Source organism: Anabrus simplex, chromosome 3 (genome assembly GCF_040414725.1).
Source record: "Anabrus simplex isolate iqAnaSimp1 chromosome 3, ASM4041472v1, whole genome shotgun sequence".
Classification (NCBI taxonomy): Eukaryota; Metazoa; Arthropoda; class Insecta; order Orthoptera; family Tettigoniidae; genus Anabrus; species Anabrus simplex.
Genome location: NC_090267.1, coordinates 223,462,759 through 223,486,566, shown reverse-complemented (window position 1 = coordinate 223,486,566; position 23,808 = coordinate 223,462,759). Strand labels below are relative to the sequence as shown.

General features: G+C 35.8%; 1 protein-coding gene across 2 annotated transcripts in view; it reads left to right on the top strand.

The window, feature by feature from the left end:
* Positions 1-23,808, top strand: part of 5PtaseI (inositol polyphosphate-5-phosphatase A) — a 589,076-nt gene that overhangs the window by 527,158 nt on the left and 38,110 nt on the right. The window contains exon 15 of one of the 2 annotated variants that reach the window (XM_067142882.2): positions 12,445-15,888. The exons of the other annotated variant lie outside the window; for it this stretch is intronic. Coding sequence (XP_066998983.1) covers positions 12,445-12,455 — 11 coding nt within the window. The 3' untranslated portion in view covers positions 12,456-15,888. Of the gene's footprint in view, positions 1-12,444; positions 15,889-23,808 lie in introns of those variants that run through there. 2 annotated transcript variants of the gene reach the window in all.

Here is a 23,808-nt window from a genome sequence, read left to right as displayed (position 1 = left end):
GCCACTAGTTTCTCCATTGCTGTAATGGAAAGCGAGTCGAAGTGCTCTCACTTCTCTCATTTCTATTCGCTACGTAGTTTTATTATTATTATTATTATTATTATTATTATTCATGGTGAGTATTTTGTTTCACTTCTTATAGGGTGTGTAGATTCATCTTCCATACACAATTTTTTAAACCATCCTAGATATAAAGAGCATGGAAACTTTCTTGAAATCCTGAGTTAACACATTAGTAGTAGTAAACATACACTAAGCCATAATACACTTTGTGATTTAACCCTTATGCTGTGCAATTAATTAATACAATTAATGCAATTATGAGGCAAAAAAGTTAATATTTTCAAATTCTTTCTTTTATGTGTTATGCATGAACCATCAGAAAAGAGGAAATTGCTAGAGTAAATAATGGCCATTACTGGACATTCTTATTCTTCTTCTTCTTTCTTTTCCTACCGCTTTTTCCACACCGGTGAGGTCGCAGGTGCGAACTGCGTCGCATATGTGGATCTGGCCCTGTTTTACGGCCGGTTGCTCTTCCTGGCGCCAACCCTATATGGAGGGATGTAATTACTATTGTGTGTTTCTGTGATGGTTGGTAGTGTGGTATGTTGTCTGAATATGAAGAGGTGAGTATTGGGATGGACACAAACACCCAGTCCCCAAGCCAGAAGAATTAATCAGAAGCGATTAAAAATCCCCGACCCAGCCAGGAATCGAACCAGGGGCCCTCTGAACCGAAGGCCAGCTGACCATTCAGCCAACGAGTTGGACTAATGGGCATTACTAGACATTAACATTGCTTATTGTTAACTTATTATGGATCAGAGATATTTGATAATGCATATGTAAATAAAAACTTCCTCAACACTTACGGTCAATGGCACTCTAAAACAGTATTACAGTAGAGGAAATTGTAACTGCTATTGAGTGCATTAACATAAAAATTATAAAAGAAAGAAAATTTTAATTTAATTTAATAGAGAAATGTATACTCAAGTTTGAGCATTAAATAAATTTCACATTTCAGTCTTTGCTATAGTCTGTAATTGTCCTGGTTCTTTTCGTGCAAGTTATGATGTGGTATCTTCTACACTTCTGCCCACACAGAGTGCACTTACAATCTTCGTCTGGCTCATGGAACTTCTGGTTTACGCATATCTTGTGGTGAAACCCATGTATGAAGAGTCGTGTTATCACGTGGCGCTGTGTGTTGCACTCTCTAGTCCATCTATCGTCCGTCATCGCTGGTGAGGTGTAGAAGTCTAGGTCAATTTCACTTTTCTTCCTTTCCCTGATGTTCACTAGTGCCCTGCTTGCTTCCGTTGATTGTAGGTAGAATTGTGATCGTATGTCTTCTATGAAATTTGTGTGTATATTATTTAATTTATTTTTTATTTAATTTAATTTTTTATTTAATTTTTCTATTACATCATCTGTAATTGGGACATCCTGTAGGTGATAAATAAATATATTCTATTAAATATGTCTCCCGCATCATTTCGTATACCATCCGGGATGGCGCTGTCTTTCCAACTCGGGTAATCCTCTTCATGAACATTGCTTTTATTCTTTCTATTCTCATCAGGTCTCCGATCTTCAGCTTTTCCCACACGATCTCAATTCCATATGTTATCACTGGCGCTACTGTCGTCTTGAAAAGTCTCATCGCCGTGCTGATTGATAGGTTTGAAATGTTTTGGATGCTGTATGAGGCTCTGATTGCTGCTGCCGTTCTTTCTTGAATATGTATACCAAAGGACGCCACCATTGTCTGTAATGTTATTTCCAAATATTTGCAATTTCGTACCTTTTGTAGTGGCTTTTGGTGTAATGTTATGTTGTCTTTGGGCGATGATTTCCCACTTTTTCTGAAGGTCATTTGTACTGTCTTTTCTTCATTTATCTGTAGGCTGTTTTCCTCCCCCAAGGTTTCTAGTCTGTGGACTACCCTTTGCACCTCCTCCTTTTCTTTAGCTCCGATCAGCATGTCATCTGCGTATAGGATCAGCTCTGCTTTTGATCCTTCGTCTACTATGCGGTTCACATCTGCTGTATAAATGTTGAAAAGTGTGGGACTCATGGGATCCCCTTGAATAACTCCGTTCGTCTGTATTATGTCTTCAGAAATTTCTACGTTGTTGTTTATTCGGATTATGTTCCCGAATTGATTTTCTGGAATGTACCCACTGAAGACTTCTAGTAATCTTTCCTTTAATATCTTTGTGAAAACTTTAAAGGATGCATTTTCTAGTGGTACTCCTCTAAATGAGTCTAGTGATGTTCTGCTCCCTTTTCCTTTGAACAGTATCTTTAGAGTCGCTGTGTTCCATCCCTCTGGTATTTTCCCAGTCTGTATACATTTGTTCATTAGGTCTTTCCACAGTTCTTCCATCTCGTCAAGTGAGTCTTTTAAGTGTTCCATGTAAATTTTGTCTGGTCCTGCGGATTATTTTTTCTCCCTCCTTGTATTGCTTTCCTAATTTCATACGTTGTCATTGGCTCCAGAGCATGTGTGGGTTCTGCTGTTTCTATGTCATATGCTTCCTTCAGCCCTTCCTTATTCAGTATGTTCGAAAAATGATGTTCCCACTTCTCCACATGAATTTCTCCTGTTGCGATTGACGTCTTCTTTTTCAGCGCTATGTATGGGTTCTGATTTTGTTTCCTCGGCTTGTTTCCTTCCTTGTTTCTCTGTATATTCTTCTTTTTTCTTTTTTATTACTTCTTTATATTTTTTCCTTTTCTCTGCATATGCTGTTAGGTCGTCTGGGCATCTGTATAATTTTGCTGCATTCAGGGCCTTTAGAGTTGCTTTTCTTTCCTTGTAACACTCTTGGTCAAACCAAGCTTGTGCATGTCTTCTTTCCTTTACTGTTATAGCTTTTGTTATTACTTCGGTAGCTGTTTCTAGGGCTTCTTCTAGTCTTTCTTCTTCTATTAGGTTTCTTGCTTTCCCAATGTTTTCCTTGCTTTCTTCTATCGTTTCCCACTGGATGTTTCTGGTATATATACTTGGCGTTTTTGCTTCCTTCCTCTTTTGTTGGATTTCCATACGTAGGCGTGTCATTATAGGTATGTGTTTCCTTATTGGTGCTGCCGATGAGTTCCATAGGCCTTCTTGGTTACATAATGGTAGTTGTACTCCTCTAAAAAACAATAGGTCGATGGTGCTATGACCGTTCTGTGCAAAGTAGGTTGGTGTTTCTTTTTTGTTTGCTATTCTGAAGCCTTCTTCTTCCAGTGTCTCAAGAAGGATGCAAGTTTTGGTATTTTCTTTGTCTATCCTGCAGTTAAAATCTCCGGCAATTATTACGTTCCTTTCTGTTTTCGTTTGTTCTATGGCTATAGATATTTTATCCATTATGTTTTCTATAGGTGTATTTGGCTGAATGTAAATTCCTATTATCGTAATTTCTGATGTGATTATTGTGACCATGTTTTCCTCCGTGATGATTCACTTGATATCTCCCAGTTTCCCTTTTATGAAGATTGTGACTCCTCCTGCTGGTCTTCCTTCCGTCGGGGTCGCTAGCGTGTGTATACCATAAGTAGCCTTGCAAGTCCATAGGTTCCGTGAGGAATATCTCTGTCAGTATCATAACATCTGTGTCGTCTATTGTCTTCTGTGATATGTGGGGTATTGCATTTCTTATTCCCTCTATATTCCATAATAATACACTTATTTCCGTGCTTGACTGAGATTCCTTCTTCTTTGGCAATTGGGTGAGATGTTTACTGAAGTTCCACCCCTCGTTCTTCCTCCGGTCTCCTATCATATCTCCGAAAGCAAAATCTTCTGACTTTTATTCCCTATGGCCAGAAATTCACGCTCTGTGCATCTTCCAGATAGATGTATAGGAAACCGACCTTAAAAGCTTTTCTGTCTCCCAGTGTATGAAGTTCTTCACACTCTATGTGTCCTATAATGCCATTCCTTTCCAAGAATTTTCTTATATTTGTTGCAGTGGTGCTCTGTTTAAGCCGACCTACGTACAGCCATTTTTTCTGCCGCTTCTAGTTCACCGTCATCCTTTTGTCTTTGATTGGTTATGGGTGATATGTTATTCCATTCATTTCTCGTTTCCCTTATTGTGTCTCTCTGGCGATTTTGATTCTTTTCTTCGCATGTACTGGTGCTTGTTTCATCAAATGCATTTTGTGCTGTCCTGACCATGTGGTTTATTTCTGTTGTAGTTTTGCTTTTTAGTCTTTGGTTAATTTTTTGCTCAATTATTTGATCTAGCTTGTTTTCCAGGAATTCCATTATGTTTTCTAATTTCTCATTTACTGTCTCGACATTTATTGTCGTCTGCTTGACTATAGCGTTATTATGTTTCTTGCCTTGTGTTATTGGGAATGTGGGATTTGCTGCATGTTGTATTCTTCCTTGGTGGTTTTCCTCGTCATCGGCAGATGGTGTACTATTCTGATTCTCAGTTACACTTTCATTTATGCGGTCGAGAGATGTCCTCATGTTATTTGTTTCCCTGAATGTTTTCTGGGAACGATCTATACCCTCTATATCTATACCATCCGGATTGCTGCTCTCTCCAGTAGTTGGCACCTTTGCCTGGTTGTCTTCCCCTCGTGTTTCTGTTGTTGCATCTATAGATGGCACCACCTGTCTCACGCTGCAGCTTTCGTCCCCTTCTTCTTCTTCCAAGTCAATGCGATGTTTTCTAACCTCTACTGTTGTGTTTGCTTCGAAAATGTCCACACTATTTCCTGGCTTCACTTTTTCCTCTAATGCTTTTATATATTCTGTTATAGTACCCACTGCGTTCAGAATGTTGTCTTTGGTGTCCTTCTTCATATATCCTCCCATTTCAGCTATATTTCTTAGTTTTTGTAGAGCGCTTTTTGCTTGCATTTCCATTTGAAACATAAAAACAAATTTACAATAATTAAAACCATATTATAAATTCAAAATAAAGCACATAAAATACATCACAACTAAGGCCAGTGATGTGGAAACATAAGGTTATGGATCATAGGACTTTTGTGCCCGAAACTTTGAATAAAGAATAACTTAGTTAATACTTATTTATTATAGAAAAGATACCAAAGAAAAGGAATTAAAGAACACTAGCATGAACGCAAAACAGAAATACAAACCCTGGTGTAATTAAGTTGCAGTCTTACAATTATCTTGCCGGAAAGAAAATTCCTTTTGAATTACTGTAAACATCAAATAAAACAGAAGTTACAATGTGAAAGCAAATAGGTCCTTTGCGCAGAGTGGGTTGATATTCAAAGGAAATTACAAGTTGAAATTATGAAGCGACCACCTCACTGAATAAAAATACAGTTTTAGGAAAACAATTTAAAATGAAACATATTTACTGAGGTCAAGCTTCGTGAGCAATTTAATTTTAAGGTACAAAAACTGTTAGAAAGCTTGCCTCATGCAAACGTGAGGATGGATGTAAAACACCTTTACACCAACATGAATTTGTTTTGATTCATGTTAGTAAAATCGACGGGTAAACTCCTCTGACAAATTACGATCTAAAATCAAGTTAAATTAAATAACCTTAGGAAATTTAAGATTTGCTTACCCCAAGCAAGTCAGAGCTCGCAGACAACACGTCCACTCTACATGATCCTGAAGACAGAATGAATCTACCCTGCAATGCGTTTCCCTAAGGTAGCCCACACTAGGTTGTTAAATAGGAAACAGCACAGCAAAGTTAATGACCAATGACCGCACAGGAGTTACTTTTTGATTTTATTTAAGTCAATGGAATTCAAATTTGACATTGATTATCTTATCCGTGGACAATTTTCGAAGCTTATCTCTTGTGCAAGTCCCAGAAAAATTTACGTGTGTAGTACAGTGTTTCCCACAAATTCTGATGATAAAATTGAATACAATTTTAAATGATCCAGAATTTATTTGAAGTAGTTCAAACATAGAAACACTTGCAGCACATGCCGCACTCTCCCAAACTTCAAATTAAGCCAGAGCTCAATTTTTTTTAATGTCGCATGGAATAAACACACGACATAACACTGAGGATTTGATGCCGTTCTCGACTGAAACGTCCTTTGTGCATCAAAGTATTCCATCTTGACCTCTGGTTTTGCTGACACTGATGCACAGCCGTTGACACCACTCACTGTCAACACCACATAGAACTGCCTTACAGTCCAACCATGGCAGTCTAGTAATTTTGAACCCAGCTCACCCATCTAGTGAACTGACTGGAAACTGAGACAGTGATGTATCGTCCAGGATGGCGTAGTAACTGCAGCAAGCTAGAACATAATACACAAGCAACAGAAGAAAATCTCCACACAAGACAAAACTACTACATGAAAAGTTTAGAAGACGAAGAAACGGTGTTAGGAATAATGAGGCTTGAAGAGAGGTCAATTGTTAATACTTTCTACTAAAATATAACTGTAGTGTTCATCTTAAAAACTTAATATTTAGAACTTGTAGTAACTAGTTTATATACATGTCCAAGAAGAGTTAAACTTTACTGGCATCTAGCTCCAGAGAACTTTTCTCACTGAGGAATCCAGCAATCCCTGGGGTAAGTAAAATTTAGAAAGGAAAGAAGACCAAAATTAAGAAAAGAGATCCAAAGTTTACCCATTGATCCATATTACAATTTTACAATACCCATCTTAAAATGTACCTCAATATTAAAGAAAACAATAGCAAACTTCACATCACCTGTAATTTAAAGAAAGTAATTCATTTACTAAGAAACATAGTTACCCATGGGGATATCATACAAACACATTACAATTCACAAAAGTACATTTACACGCAGTTTACTTCCAAACCATTCAAACATAACAGGTATGACAGGTCAGCAGAAAACATCCTCCAGATAAATCAGATTACCCTAACTAGACCTTTGTTACCAACTGAAGTATTACACATATGAAAACTTACAATTTTAGGGAAAATTACTAAACTAGACCATATCCCCGTTAAATATTATTAACAAACTTGAAGTTACCAACCTTAGGTGCATTCTTAATTTCCAGAAAAAATTAACAATAAATGGAAGGTTAAAGTTTGAATGTTGCAAGCAAGTCTAAACTAGGGTCACAGTTACACTTTATTACGTTAGCTTGCAACATTGCTCGCATGACTAGTCGAAGGACAATAGGCGCAAAATGGATGTTAGTAAGTCACTATCCACTTCATGTCACCATGTACATTACCTTAAAAATTTAGTACTGATAAAAGTCACATTATGTAATGGTGTTATCACCATAAACAAGAAAGTCCAATTTAAGCCTGAATACCAACCAGAAGATCATATTGAATTAACTGTCAAGTAGCATATCCAAATGAAAATCCATATATATTAAAGAAAACAATAGCAAACTTCACATCACCTGTAATTTAAAGAACGTAATTCATTTACCAAGAAACATATTTACGTATTTATATATGTATTAGTACTAAAGTGCACAAGCTAAAATCTGACCTACTGATACAGAAAATAAAAAGGCACAAAGCTAAAATCTGACCTACTGATACAGAAAATAAAAAGGCATAAATAACACCTTCATACCAGGAAATATCAGATCACAGCATGACACACCACGATTGCCATACTTACCTATCCTCCAGCAAACAACTATAAGCACGAGACTGCCCTAAGGACCAGTATCATGCTCCCAGGAGAGCAATAAACCTTCAGCACCTTAGGTCCTAAGTCTAAATTCTCTTGCCTTCCCAAGGTACCTGGGACAAATACAAATGATATTACCATATTTACACATTTATAAGAATATAGAAAGACAGATATGACAAGGCTTGATACCAGTACCGCCGATTGGGAATAAGAAGTGGGGGGCAAAAAATGTACAGGCAACAAAAAGTACCTGGGTTTTTGGGATAAAGCAGAGGGGAGAGGTGTTTGCAGGAGAAGGGGATATATATATACATCAAAACTGAAAAAAAAAAACCCTACAAAATGGTAACACAATAAATAGACTGACTGACTGACTGACTGACTGATAAATGTGCATGGCAAGCGGGTGAATCCTACCTAAGTGCCCATGACCTTGGCAAAAAAAAAAAAACCAACCTGCTACACTTCCTCACAGCACATGCAAAGTCTCCACTACTTGGTGTGGCGCTACACAAATCAGTTCAACTAAAGAAAATAAAGGAAAGAATTAGGTTACAAGACAACAGTGCTTGTACAAATTGCTTGTTTTAATAATTCCTCTAATTCCTAGTTTCAGTCAGCTAAAATGGAATAAATATGTAATGCTTTCTCCATAAAGTAGATTGCCCCCCTCGCCCCCTACCCCCCCAATTGCCGCTGCTGCTGAAATTCCTTACTCAGCCTACAAGATCCCATAATCTAGCAAACTGAGTAAATTAATTTAGAAGATACAGTGATCCAGAAACTTGTTAAATAAAAATAAGAAACACAAAAATTAAAATAAAGACAGAGTAATTAAAGATTATTTGATTAAATATATTTCTACTGAAGACCGCAACACCTGAAAATTTACCCCCAAATTTACAACTGATTTAGAATAGCTATGAAGAACAAATTTAATGGCCTATGATGTAAATGAAATAAATAACTCAGAGTAATGATACGGACACAAGTATGAATGATGAGTTTTCCACCTAATCAATACTTTATTTTACAAAATTTTTAGAATTATATACATTAAAACAGTACCGGTTTCGACCTGTAAATAAGTCATCATCAGCTGTTGGTGAACCTGCTTAATAGTGATTGTACATAATGAAACATTACTAAAAACTAATTAAACAAGAATGCCTTATTCTAATATAATACTAATGTTAAGATATGTTCATATGGTACAATTATAGGGCTTTGATTGTTGGAGTCCCATTCAAATATCTATGCTATTGCCACCAAGATTTTAATACACTTCTCTTCATCTGTATACAACACTACACTACCAACCACCACAGAAACATATAATAGGGAATGCTCCCTAAAGATAGGGTTGATGTCAGAAAGGCTGTCAAATTGAGCCAAATCCATATCAAGTGCTGATCCTCATCAAATCAGAAAAAGACAAGAAAGAAGAATGCAGATCATTCAGCCAAGGAGCCAGATATGTTGCATCCTATCATATATTAATACAGTATTTATCAATAGCAATGTTTATCAGATAAGTTTAATGAAATAACATTTGGAATTATATGCTTTTGAACTTGTTTAATTTTAGTTATTTTCATGAAATCTTGACATATATCTAAGATAGTACCATCTTTTTATTTTATTTTATTTTATTTTTGTATACATTCATAAGAAAATTTGCCTATTAAGGGATCAATAATACTTTTCCGTCTAAAGTGTTTTCCGTCTCATTATATATAACACCAAAACTTTTTGGCATTGAACAAGGTGATTCAAAAGTGTGTTTATTCTCCTTTCTTCAGAACTGATATTTGATGTTCTCTTATTGTATGATTGATTGCCTAGTAAATAATTGGTAACAAAAGAATACAGATTTTTAATCCATTATGTCTATTAAGTTTAAATTGGCTTGCTATGGAGCAGTGCTTATAGAAATAGCATATACTACATAACCTGTTTTCTCAAAAAACTTTCATAACTTATATAGATGTAGTTAATGTAACAAATAGTTTGTGATATTTAAAGCCATTTCTTTTCAGTTCTGACTCAGTTAATTTATAACTGTAAGGTTCTACACTTTGCCACAACTAATCTTGAATAAATAAATTTATTAACTATCTAAAAAGAAAACATATAATAACAGAGTTATTTAAACCTGGTAGAAGGTCAATGGACTGAGTAGCCAGCTGGAACCATGCCAATGACAGAATAATAGTATTACAATTTGCATTCCATGCTAGAGTGGAGGGCAGTAGGTAAGAACTTCATTAAGATAAGTTCCAAAATTCAAGGTTTTATGGATTTAAATAGGAATGAACATAAATGTTTATACATTTCTAAATATCTTTGAGTGTGATTTGATAAAACCAGATGATGTTCTTTCAAGAATGAAACATGTCCTTATGTGTTAAGTAGTTACCATATATGTTTTCTTTTTCAGATAGTTTATAAATGTATTTATTCAAAATTACTTTTTCCAGACTGAAGAACCTAACAGTTATTTAAAAAGGGGGAACAAAATTGGTTATTGGTTCTGTAATGTGGAATGCTGCATGCTCTAATAAATATATGTGGCTGTTGCAGTGTTAAGTGTTCTCAATGAAACACCTTGACTCTTTAATTTGAAAAATGATTAATAAATGGAGCTTATTAGAACAATTAATTTCCCCTGGATGCTGTTATTCAAGCCTTTGCCATAAACATTCACATTACTTATATTATAAATGGATTTATTCAAGTACCAGCCAGTTTAACATTATTTGGACAGTTTTGTTTACAATTTCTCACATGTTGATTTAAGTAAGTTCTGATATAAAGCCCATCAATATTTCTCATTAATGCTTGCAGGTAATTACTGAACTGAGTTGGATATTGATGTTTATTTGTTTCTTATTTTACAATCGTTAAGACATAGAAAAATCAATTGTGTGATATTTTAACAGAAGGTTCCAAAATTAATTTAGAGTTACTATCTAACAAGACTAGTTCAATAAGGCATCAAAATAGAGTGAAATAAACCCTAGTATAACACCAAAAATTTAGGAATATAGGAAAGTGAGATTCACTTTTATTATTCTATATGTTTACTGTACCTAATGCCTGATTATTTATTTATTTATTTATGTATTTATTTATGTATGTATTTATGTATGTATTCATTCATTCATTCATTCATTCATTCATTCATTCGTTTGTTTGTTTGTTTGTTTGTTTGTTTCTTTATTTATTTATTTATTTATTTATTTATTTATTTATTTATTTATTTATTTATTTATTTATTTATTTATTTATTTAATTAATTAATTAATTAATTAACAAAAAACCACAAGGTAAAATTAGCAAATATCATATGGGTTATAGTACAAGCAAGCACAGGAAAGAGTAAATCAAGAACAGAGATTGTGTAAGTGATTTCTTAAATTTCACAATTAGCAGGTAAATACACCATCCACTGTGCTACTTGGCATTTTTTAAATTGGCTCATGAATACATACTTAGTTCTGTGCCAGTTTGTGGACAGTGTATGATTAAATATTGTGTGCCTGTCTGGAATGTGGAAGTTTATTTTTTCTAGGAAGTTATGAGCAGTTCATTAAGGAGTGGAACAATTAAAAAATTGAAAGTTTATCCATAAATTCACAGTGTTGTGCAGATGTAATGACTGTACTAAGGCTATACAATCAATCATCAATCATGTCCAATATGTTCATTAAATGAGAGATGATAACTGAATATGTTCTTTTTGTTTTAAAAAAATATTATTTTATATTTGTCATTGTTTAAATTTTGACCCATTTTGTGTACAGTACTTTTACAGATGATGTAAATCCTTCTGGAGTTTTAAACAATCAGGTGGACAATTAACTTCAATTAAAAAATTCCATTGTCCACAAACAAAACCAATTCTGAATTCTTATGTACTGCACATTCCCAGAAGCAATATCCAGTAGTGCAAAGAAAATGGCTAACAGCCATCTCATCATTCTCCTTTAAACAGAATAATTTTTCCCTCTACTGATCCAGTGTATTAACTCCTCCCTTTTTACTGAGAATTGTCATTAATTCGTCTGTTGTCTGTAAGGGATATACTGTATGTGAAAAAATTTGAATCATTCCGACCTCATGTTCCTGGACCCTGTCATTGGTGGCTGAAGGTAGATTATTCTTCCAGTTAAATACAGCTTTTTTTGCAGCAGTTGCTGATAGTATTTTTTTGATATCATTTATGTAGAGAGTAAAAAGTAAGGGAGCAAGCTGAGAACCTTGAGGAACTCACTCCACTGGTAAGTTCAAGATAGTAGGATCATTGCCTTTGGGAGACAATGATGAGTTTTAAGGATGTATCTAATAAACTAGCTACAATTTTTTCAAAGCTCTATAACAGCTCTTCAGAAATGTGTGTACAAAATATCTTAACAGTCTATTTCTTGGAAAGGCTTGTTTTGCTCATTCTTTATATGGATTTATAGAAGCACTGGTCTAACCAGAATAATATAGATTAGCAGATTCAGTTAGATGATCTGCATAAATTTCAAAATGGAAAGTTCTCTTTAACAACATTTAATGTCAACATAATTTAAAATAAAGATAAGATTTTCAGCATTGTGAGGTGAGGAACAGAGGTACAAATAGTACATGCCATAATATTATGCTGTCATAAATAAAAGAGGATAAGCATAAAATGTTATCACATCTTCTCAAAGATGGAGATGATCATTAAAGGAAAATAGATGTCACTTGTCATCATTTTTATGTATCTGATATAGTTGGAAAAGAATGTTTCCCTTTCATTGTCAGGAGTAACTGTACTCCAAACCTCCAGGTTGATAATTGATTGCAGGTGGCCTCTGAAGAGGCCTGGTGCAGGTCTTTCTATTTAACGCTTCTGGGCAATCTCTGCATCTGGAGGTAGAGTGATGATGAGGTAGGGAGAGGATGGAACCTGCTGCTGGCACATAGCCTACTCCTGTCGAAGAACACCAAGGGGTCTGCTCAAGGCTTAATGTCCCCATCCAGTGGGTGAATTACCATCAACAGCATCATATGCTTTCACTCCATATAAACATTGCAGAACCCACGCTTTAGGCACACAATCTAGTGATGAAAAATTGTATATCACCACCTCTTCTACCCTGCAGGCTAACATTCTCATGGTGATTTTTTTCCAACAGTGGGACTCAAACTGCTAGCCATGGTGTCAGAAGCTTAAAGACTTGATGCCTTAATGATCACAGCCACTAGGCGGGCTATAACCTCAAGGTAAATTGTGCTGACAACAGAATTTCATACAGTGATCTTCAGCACAAGTATGGTATGTTATAGGCTGAGTGTTAAATCAGCTTCCATCATAAAAATATAGAAAGGATTGTGAAAATGATAATCTCAATGACAGGTCAATGAGGAAAGAGGGAACACACAAAGGAGAGACAAGGACAAGCACAGAAACATGAAAAGACAAGAACAATCTCCACATTATCATATACTGCCATCTGGAAGTAGACAGTTTCTCTTCTAATCAATCCCAGTTCTACATCCATTTCTTCTCAGATCTCAACAGTGTCATATCTGCCTCCTGGCTTCATCAATAATCATTGAGGCACCATCTTGACAAATCCTCAGTCCTGATGTGGGGAAATGTAAGTTTAGAAGAAAGCTGGATAAACACAGGAAAAGAGAAGGGGCAAAATGATAAAGAATGGTAAAAGACTAGGAATATAGGACAAATAGATTGGTAGAAGAGGAACCCCAAAGTAATGAAAAAGAAAACACAAGTGACAAATCAAATAAAACATATATATATAAAAAATGTTCTTTTTTTCCTTCCTCTTTTTTGCAAGGTGCTTTACGTCGCACTGACACATATAGGTCTTATGGCGATGATGGACAGGAAAGGGCTAGGAGTGGGAAAGAAGCATCTGTGGCCTTAATTAAGGGACAGCCCTAGTATTTACTTGGTTTGAAAATGGGAAACCACAGAAAACCATCTTCAGGCTGCCGACAGTGGGGTTCGAACCCACTATCTCCCGAATACTGGATACTGGTCGCACTTAAGTGACTGCAGGTATCGAGCTCAGTGTATATAATGTTCTAATCCTTCACTTCCTACATCAAGTCTGAAGATCTGTCAAGATGGTTTCTCAATGAGTGTTGATGTTTAGGGATGGGAATTCATATCGCTCGAGATTCTTGAGGCCAGCTACCAAAATCTTGAGAATGTCATAATGTCTCTCGAGTCAAAGTGAGTAACTTCCCATTTCAAAAAGCAGTTATGAGTCGACTTCCATCTACCAGTAATACAAATACAAGATATGTATTCAAAGAACAAAATAGTGACAGGGTGTAGCGCTGTGCAAAGTCCAAGAAAGTAAGAAGAAGAATCATGTTTTTGTTTCAACTATCATAACTCATTCACAACACCCTTTTAGAATTTTTGCCACCAGAGGACTGTATATTTGATCTTCTTTAACATAACTGTTTATTTACAAAAAGAGCTGGGCTGAGTGGCACTGACCCTGATTTGGTAGATTTGATTCTGACTCAGTCTGGTGGTTTTTCAAGGTGCTCAAATACGTCAGCCTCATGTCGGTAGATTTACTGGCACTTGAAAGAACTCATGTGGGGCAAAATTCTGGCACCTCTGCATCTCCGAAAATGTAAATGTACTGTAGCTAGTGGGACAGAAAGCCAATAACATTATTATTATTATTATTATTATTATTATTATTATTATTATTATTATTATTATTATTATTATTATTATTATTATTATTATTAGCAAAAAGAAATAAACAAAACCCAGTCTCCATTTGGAGACAAAATATTATTCTTGATTAAACAGAATTTGAGTGGTGTTATTCCTTTATATTATGCTTTCTCCTTCTTTAAAGACAACTTTATTTTTAACTGTACAGTTATAACTACTTATTAAACAAAAAAAAGGAATAATAAGGAATAATGAAACATACCATAGTTTAAGGTACTAACAGAAGCTTGATTGCCTTGGCTCTTCATGTGGCGTGGGCAAATTGAAATTAATACATTGGAAACAAATACATATTGTAATGCACTTTATTTTCTGGTACTTCTGTGAAATACTCCAAGACTAATTATTTTCTTTTGATAGCCATTAGTGCCTGCGATAAATATTACATTCGTGTTTGTTATAAACAGAAGGACAAACTGCCTCCTGAATAGTTTGGTTGACTGCAATGTCACAACGTGTTACCACTCTCATTGTAACACATGACGTCAGAAGCGTACTTGGTATTCTTGAGAGTCACACGAGACGTGTCTCATCAAGAAGACTTTGAGAAATTTCTGGGCTTCTTGAGACATACACTCTTGTTTCCTATCCCTGATGAAGCTGAAAAGCAGAAATGAGTTTGCCAGCTCCTGAGAAGAAATTAATGTAGAAGAACTGGGTTTGATGTGGAGAAATACAATCTACTTCAAGACAGCAGAACACGAAGATATGGAGATTGTCCTTGTCCTTCCGTGTTTTCATGTTTTTCCTTGTCTTCTCTTTCTATGCTCCTTGTACTGACCTGTAATTGTGTTTAAATATTATGAGTTCCCATTCATGTTCCTATCTCTACATTTGTCACTCATTTGTTCCTTTCCATCGCTTCCTCTATTAAAAGAATGCTTATTGTTAAAAACTTCACCTCTGATGTCATAATGGATAAATATGTAGAAGAGAATTATAAAAGAGGCATTCTCCCTTGCTTCAGGCACCTGTGTTTTTGTGTGACACTATTTCTCCTTTTCAATGTGACAATTCATGTTATTTTTGTTCTAGTTCAGAGAAAGGTGTATTGATGTTGGTATCTTCAGAAAGTAGAATAATCCCATTTTAAGATCAATATTGTGTTCAGTTAACTAATTATATCACAATCTTTATTACACATAATATTTGTTAGCAAATTAGACTAGATAACGGAAACCAATTGTACAAACATTTAATAACTAACATATTTCTCCTTCAAAACATTTTCTAAAAAAAATGGTTAAGTCCTTGACACTCCTTAAGGCTTCAATGTACTTTATTTTCTCAATATTTTACTCTACCACCATAATTCGTAATGGGTGATGTATTAAATCATCTGTTTGTTGTTAAAAGTTTTGTGTGTTGTCATGTGTATCTTCTTCTTCTGCTACTGCATTTCCCACATCTGATGTTATCATGTGTATCCTTAGATATTTATTTTTCATTGTATTTATGTATCTTTCTCAATGTACAGAGCTTTTATGTAACATCAACAGTATTCAAGCAATCAAAATAAAAATGCAGAAACTTACCTGTTTTGAATTATTACATAAACCTATAGTGTCCTGAATGATAGACTGTTTATTTGACTGTTGAAATAGCATGATGCAAGCAAAAATTCTACCAGTAAATTAAAAGATATCTTTGAAATACAAAAGAATAAAACCAAACTAAACTAGTGAGGAACCCACCCCACTTTGAGGTTGGTAAAGTGCAGAGGTGTCTACCGATTTGGCGAGCTTGAAAAATGTTGAGGTTTATTCCTCTGAAATTTACTACTAAAATTTTAAATATGTGTTTACATCCACATTTCAGTATAAATTATTCCACAAACATTAATTAAGAACACAAACTTACATAAACAATTTGTATGATACACTGAGAGTATTACAACAACACATTGTCATTACTAGAGCCTGAATGTTTAGGCGACAATAGATTAGAATGCAAACTAACTCATCTGGTAGGAAGTGTCGTCTACCCGCTTTCTTGTACCGTAGCGAGAGTAACAAGAATAATAGGGATTCTGATAAGCCGGGTCCCTAATATTTATGCAAATGTCATAGCAGAACTGTGTTGTCTGGATAGAGTGTACTTGTTATTTGCATTAGTATGTTTGCATTCTAACCTATTACAGCCTAAACATCCGGGCTCTAGTCATTACACAATGTTGAGTTGTATTATTTCATCATTCCCAGTCATCTACTCATCTTTGTAATGATACTGATACTGATACACTTTCAAATTACAGAAATAATTTGCAAGACAAAATTTTGTTTGCCACCACACTTGCAAAACAGTGGGGTTCTGATTCTGTAATAAAATTTGAGGGCAAGTGTGTTTGAAAAGTTTGTTAAGAAGGAAACAATACTATTCAGTGACAAATCAGTTAATGTTTTCAGACTGTCAAACACTAATTATAACACAATAACTTATCTATTTAAAATCACACTATTAAACAAATAATAATAATAATAAATTATAAATAATAAATTTATTATTATTATTATTATTATTATTATTATTATTATTATTATTATTATTATTATTATTATTATTATTATTATTATTATTATTATTATTATTATTATTCATGGTGAGTATTTTGTTTCAGTTCTTCTAGGGCAGGGATGGCAAACCTATGCCACGCGTGTCACTAGGTGACACGCGAACACGATTTCGGTGGCACGCCACATGAACATAATAAAGTTTTATATATATATATATTGTACTACAGAAAATACATATCGTACAGTGTTTCACGTGTAAGAAATAAATATCAAAAATCTAAATACTAGTTCCATCCGGACGTGGAATATGGCAACACTGCTACACTGATAGTTCCGAAAGTCAAGTGAGATAACAATGTCGTTTTCTGGTGGTTTTGTATACGGACCTCGCAAACATGTTTTTGGTGCCGAAAAGAACAGAAACTTAACAAAGGTAATGACTGGATTTTTCAAAAGCAGTGGACAAGGGAATTCACACTGACAGAAAGATGTGTTGCCTATGTTTGAAAACAATTGTACCCCTCACATTTAATGTAAAGCACCATTTCAAGACTAATCATTCAAATGTTTGTTCCGTGCCAAATGATAAAAGAAGAGGGTTCGTGTCACAAAATATTGAACATTACACAAAACAAACTAGTTCTTTTGTATCATCTTTTCAGTCAGGGAAATAAGTACGGCTGTTTCCATCTGTCTCACTGCATAGTACAGCATGCATGGGGAACCACTTTCTGACGGTGAGTTCTTGAAATAAACTTCCTTATTGATGTCCGACACATTATTTGAAAACTTTCCTAACAAACAACAAATAATTAACAGAATGAAAGGAATGCCAGCCAGCTGAAGAACTGCTGTCAATGATAGAATAATAAGAATGAGTGAAGAAGTTTGGGAACAATTACTGAAAGCTAATTTGGATAACTCTCAGGATGTATGCAGTATGTTTTGATGAAAGCATGGATGTGACCTTACAAGCAAGGATAGCTTTCTTCTGATTTCCTTGCGGAAATGTGATGAGGTAGTAAATTGTTGAGCATACGAACTACAACATGGAAAGATAATGGAGGAAGTGAAGTCCATTGGCAATATTAGTATTTTTTATTTTTATATCTAATAATAATTATCTTTCTACAATTTGTTTTACGTCGCACCGGCACAGATAGGTCTTATGGCGCCGATGGGAGAGAAAAGGCTTACGAGTGAGAAGGAAACCACCATTGCCTTAACTGAGATACAGCCCCAGCATTTGCCTGGTGTGAAAAGAGGAAACCACGGAAAACCATCTTCAGGGCTGCCGACAGTGGGGCTCGAACCCACTATCCCCCAGTTGCAAGCTCACAGCTGCGTGCTCCTAACTGGTCGGCCAACTCGCCCGGCAATAATATTTAATGATGAAGTGTGTTACAATGGGAGCTTATTATTTATTTATTTGCAAATAATAATATGTATTCTCAAAACTTACATATTTAAAAAAAGTATTTTTTGCAATATTTGCAAAATACGACCATGGAACATGCCATCAAATGTATTTACAAGATATATATCTAATAAATAAATAAATAAATAAATAAATAAATAAATAAATAAATAAATAAATAAATAAATAAATAAATAAATAACATATTATGAAACATAATTGGGAATTTGGAAAGGAAGTCGCGCGGGGGTGGGGGGTTGTGGGTTGTAGCCATTCTATAAAGGAAAATAACAAGTGGCACAGTCAACATTTGAGAATAATAAACCAGACTTAAAGTGGCACACTAGTTGGAAAAGGTTCGCCATCCCTGTTCTAGGGTATGCAGATTCACACAATTTTTTAAACCACCCTAGAGATAAAGAGCATGGAAACTTTCTTGAAATCCTGAGTTAATTACATTCTAAGCTATTGCTGTTAATATTGTTATTGCCAACGTGTTCTTCAAATAACTCTCGTCCCAGTGGAAGTTTTCAAATTTTCATGGACTTCCTTTAATAGGACGGCAAGTTTGGAAAAATGTGTGGGACAGATCCTGGCTTTAACATCCACCTTATTCTCAGAATTTCAACTATTCCCCATTAACATTAAACAAGTCTACATTTATAATGAGATCTTCCAAAAAGAGACACTCACAAATCCTAGACATGGGTAAGCAGCATGTCTTTTCTTGAGATTACTCTAGTCCACTTAGAGAAATGCTCCTCATTTTCACGTGGTGAGAAGAAATGTTTACCTTTACCTGACCTGTAACCAGATCGACATTCCAGCACAAAGCACAATGGCAATTTCACACTCATGATATTCTCAAATATTCGTCGCCATAAGACATATCTGTGTCGGTGCGACGTAAAGCAAATAGCAAAAAAAAAAAATTCTCAAATATAGTTAATATACTCAATAATCGCTCACATGACAACAAGTAAATATGCCTGTATACGGTATAAACAACTCCACCTATGCATCCAAAGAGATTGATGCTCTGCAGTGGCAACTCTCCGCATCATAGCCACTAGTATTTTAATTGCCGTAATGGGAAGTGAGTCGAAGTGCTCTCACTTCTCTCATTTCTATTCACTGTGTTGTTGTTGTTATTATTATTATTATTATTATTATTATTATTATTATTATTATTATTATTATTATTATTATTTACAGAGTAAATGTAAGTTAATGATTCTGATGAAATAAAAGTATGAAATTGCCACATAGAAGAGGCATTTTGCAGGGATCACCTTTTATCTCTAGCATTATACAATCTTGCAATGGATCATATTTTGGTAGAACTCAATGAGGAACCTGTTGCAACAAAACACCCGACCTTGAGTCTTTAACAGTCATCTCCATAAGACTTGAGAAAGGTATGAAATATCAGTAACTTGAACTGGCCACAAAACTTTGATTACAATAAACACATTTCAGATAAAATGAGATACCTGAGTACAATTACACAATATAAAGCACCTAAAAAGGAGAAGAACCCTATACCGGGGAAGGTAAGGGAGATCACAGGCAGGGATGGGAAATGGGATCTGGCCAAGCAAAGTAAAAAGGAAGAATATTTAGAAAACTATCACCACATAATGAAAGAGTCTGTAATGCACTGATGGGGAATGTTGCACAAAATGTTCCAACAGTCAGACAACATAATGATTTCATTCCAAAACTAGCTATATGCACTAATCTAGCTTAGCAACTCGCACCAAATGCACAAATTTATGAGAATGTGGTGGCTTGAATAGACGCGAGAAGCACCAAATCCTGAAGGGTTATAGAAAACTAGTCCCAGCAAATAATAAAATGTCTTCACTCACCAAGTGTCTCCAAATAAAAAGTCCTGGGTACAGGATGATAATAAGGCGTGACCAGCACGTGGCATGACAAGATGTTGAGCTCTCCACACAGACCACAGTCAAGACTGAACTGAGGAAAGGACGTAAAGTCTCAGTATATATAGGGCATGTGAAGGTTCTGGAGACATACGAAAATATACGAGAGAGTTGGCAGAAGATGACATATCCATGATGTGATGATGACGCGGTGAGTGAAAAGGCAGAAGCATGCAGCATTCAGTAATATGACAGGCAGCAGTGTGAGGTATTGGTAGTATGGCAGCGATGCAGAAGTTGACGACAAAGGTAAATGAAGTAGCATGTAGACTTTTGGGGGAATGTTACAGACACTTAACAGTAGTTGGCGCTGCCACAACGAGGTTGAAACGATTGCTCACGTCCTCAGTTACTGCTCGCATGTAGAAGCTCTACGAAATCCAAGGCTTCATAAAATATGATCGGTCATTGCTCAAGCGTTAAGGGACTTAGGCTTTACAGTCTTTGAGGAAGTTCATGGTCTCTCTGTTAAAGGCAGCACCCATCAAATTGGCATGATAGTCTTCAAAGACCACTGAAGGGCTTTTTAATAAATCCTATGATAAGGCTTGAAATGTCTGAAACAACCCAATGAGGTTCATGAGGGGAAAAAACCACATATGAACCAACCGTCCCATTCTGTCAACAAGAATAGCAGTTCGATAATATCAAAGTCATTGGATTAATGGATGACATTAGAGGAACCACTCCTCTTTCTTTCGTCAAGTTCTGCAAACCCTTTAACCTTGATCAGGCATCAATAAGAGAAGTTGCATTGATTTCCATGAAATACTCAATCCAGGTTCTGAAGAACCATATCTCCAAAACTTTTTAATGATACAACATATGTCACATGTACTAATCAAACAATCATGTAATCAAGTCCTCATAATTACTTTTAAAATGTATCTTGTTTTCTGTATACTTTGTCCTCAGGGACAATTTCCAGCTGAGGAAAGTCAAAATGAATAATTGTAAGACATTACTTTTTTAGTAATAAATAATAACCTACTAAAATATCTAGAGTGGCTAAGATGTTGCTTAAATTCAGAGAATTAACTACGGATAAGAGTGTCCTAACCCATATTCCAGACACTTAAGTCACAGTAACCTCCTGTGGAATTCATTAAGCACGAATGTAAAACGTTGGTCATAAATGAATTAAGTAGTGCGAATATTGTGTGTGGGGGGGGGGAAGGGATACTTTAAATGCATGTTGTTGTTGTTATTGCTTGTTGCTGTTGTTGTTGTTAGCGTGGTTAGCTTTTCTAGTGATGTAAATTTGATAGCTTCCGTAACGCTCAATATATAGCTTTTATTTTGTTTGTAAAATTTTTAAACCTCTGATGATGTCTGTGAAATGGTACAAGTTGTTGCATACGTGCTCTCCAAAGGCTGAATGTCAATTGTTTCTAAATGCATTTTTGTGTTCTTTGTATCTGGTGTGGAAATTACATTTTGTTTGGCTTGTTACAAGGCGTGTTTTTTAAGTAAGGTCTATTTGAAAATAAGTACACAACGAAAGGTTATTTCAAAAAAGTAAATTTATTTTCAGAAAGTACATACTTCACTCTATTTTTTGACATAGTTGCCAAGTTTGTTCAAACACTTATCATACCTCTTAACCAATTTTAAAATACCCTCTTCATAGAAACTTGCCGCCTGCTCCGATAATCAAGAGTTCACTGCCGTTTTTACGTCGTCGTCATCATTGTAATGGTTGCCACTGAGGTGATGTTTGAGGTGGAGGAACAGATGGTAATCACTCGGCGCAAGATCAGGACTGTAGGGTGGGTGGTCTAAAACTTCCCAGCCAAAACTGTCAAATAAATCGCGGGTCTGACCTGCAGTATGAGGTCTTGCATTGTCATGGAGAAGGACAATTCCCTTTGTCAGCATGCCGCGTCTTTTGTTTTGAATCACTCTGCGTAGCTTTCTCAGGGTTTGGCAGTATGCTTCTGCATTGATAGTGGTTCCTCGTTGCATGAAGTCGACCAACAAAACACCATGCCTATCCCAAAACACCGATGCCATGATTTTGAGCTGGGACAGAGTCTGTTTGGCCTTCACCTTTACAGGCGAGCGTGTGAGTCTCCATTCCATGCTCTGTTGCTTTGATTCGGGCGTGATATGCGAAACCAATGTTTCGTCTCCAGTTACGATCTGACTCAAGAAGCCGTCACCTTCTTCATCATAACGAGTCAAGAACTTCATCGCACACTCAAATCTTTGGTTTTTGTGGTCCTCTGTTAGGAGTTTCGGAACCCAATGGGAGCACAATTTCCTAAACTTTAGGTGTTCAGAAACAATGTTGTAAAGCACTGATCTCAACACGTCAGGAAACTCATTTGAGAGACCTGTTATTGTGAAGCGTCTGTTCTCACGAATCTTCGCTTCAACTGAAGCCACCAAATCGTCTGTAACCAAAGAAGGGCGACCAGAGCGGTCCTCATCATGGACGTTGTCACGGCCAGCTTTGAATTGTCGTACCCACTTATGCACTTTGCTTTCACTCATAACAGTATCACGTACACTTCACAAATCTGTCGATGAATTTCTGCAGCAGACAGGTTCCTTGCTGACAAAAACCGTATCACTGACCGAACCTCACACGCGGCGGGCGAGTTGATAGTCTTAAACATTTTGAAAGCACAGAACAGAACCATACAGGTTAGCTACAGAGCTGAAACTGAGCACAGTTGTTCCCGAGGCATGCCAGTACACGACGCACATGCTCGTTGTGTATGCGCGCAAACTACTAGTGTCTACAACAAAATGGACCTTACTTAAAAAACACACTTTGTATTTAATAGTTTATCTACTGTGTCAGGAGAGTGGTTGTTTTCTTTTGTGAATTGCTTTATTATTTGTATTTCTTCATTGAAATCTATTGTGCTCATTGGTATGGAGATTTCTCTGTGTATCATTGTATTTAGTCCTGTATTCACTGCATTCACTTCAGAATTGTATTCACTTAAACCGCAGTGGTATGTATTAGTTAGGAAATTTGTGTGGAAGGGTAAGAGGTCGGTACATTCAGGGAAATGGGGTGGCCTAGGGAGCGGTGATAAGGGTACAGGGATCTGGAAGTCAAGCAGGTATGACATAAAAATGTTAGTGTCAAACTGTAGAAGTATTGTGAAGAAAGGAATAGGATTAAGTAACTTAATAGATATATACTTACCAGATATTGTAATAGGAGTTGAATCATGGCTGAGAAATGATATAATGGATGCAGAAATTTTCTCACAGAGCTGAAGTGTGTATCGTAGAGATAGGATAGGAATGGTGCGAGGAGGAGTATTCATTCTGGTGAAAGAGGAATTTGTAAGCTACAAAAAAATTAAAGATGACAAACATGAAATTCTAGGTGTAAGGCTCATTTCTAAAGATAATAGGCAACTTGATGTCTTTGGAGTGTACAGACCGGGAAAGGGTAGCACTGACGCTGATTCAGAATTATTTGATAAAATAATCAGCTATGTGGGAAATGACATGGAAAAGAATGTGATTGTAGCAGGAGATCTGAACTTACCAAATATAATTGGAAAGATAATGCGAACGACAGGAAGCATGACCAACAAAT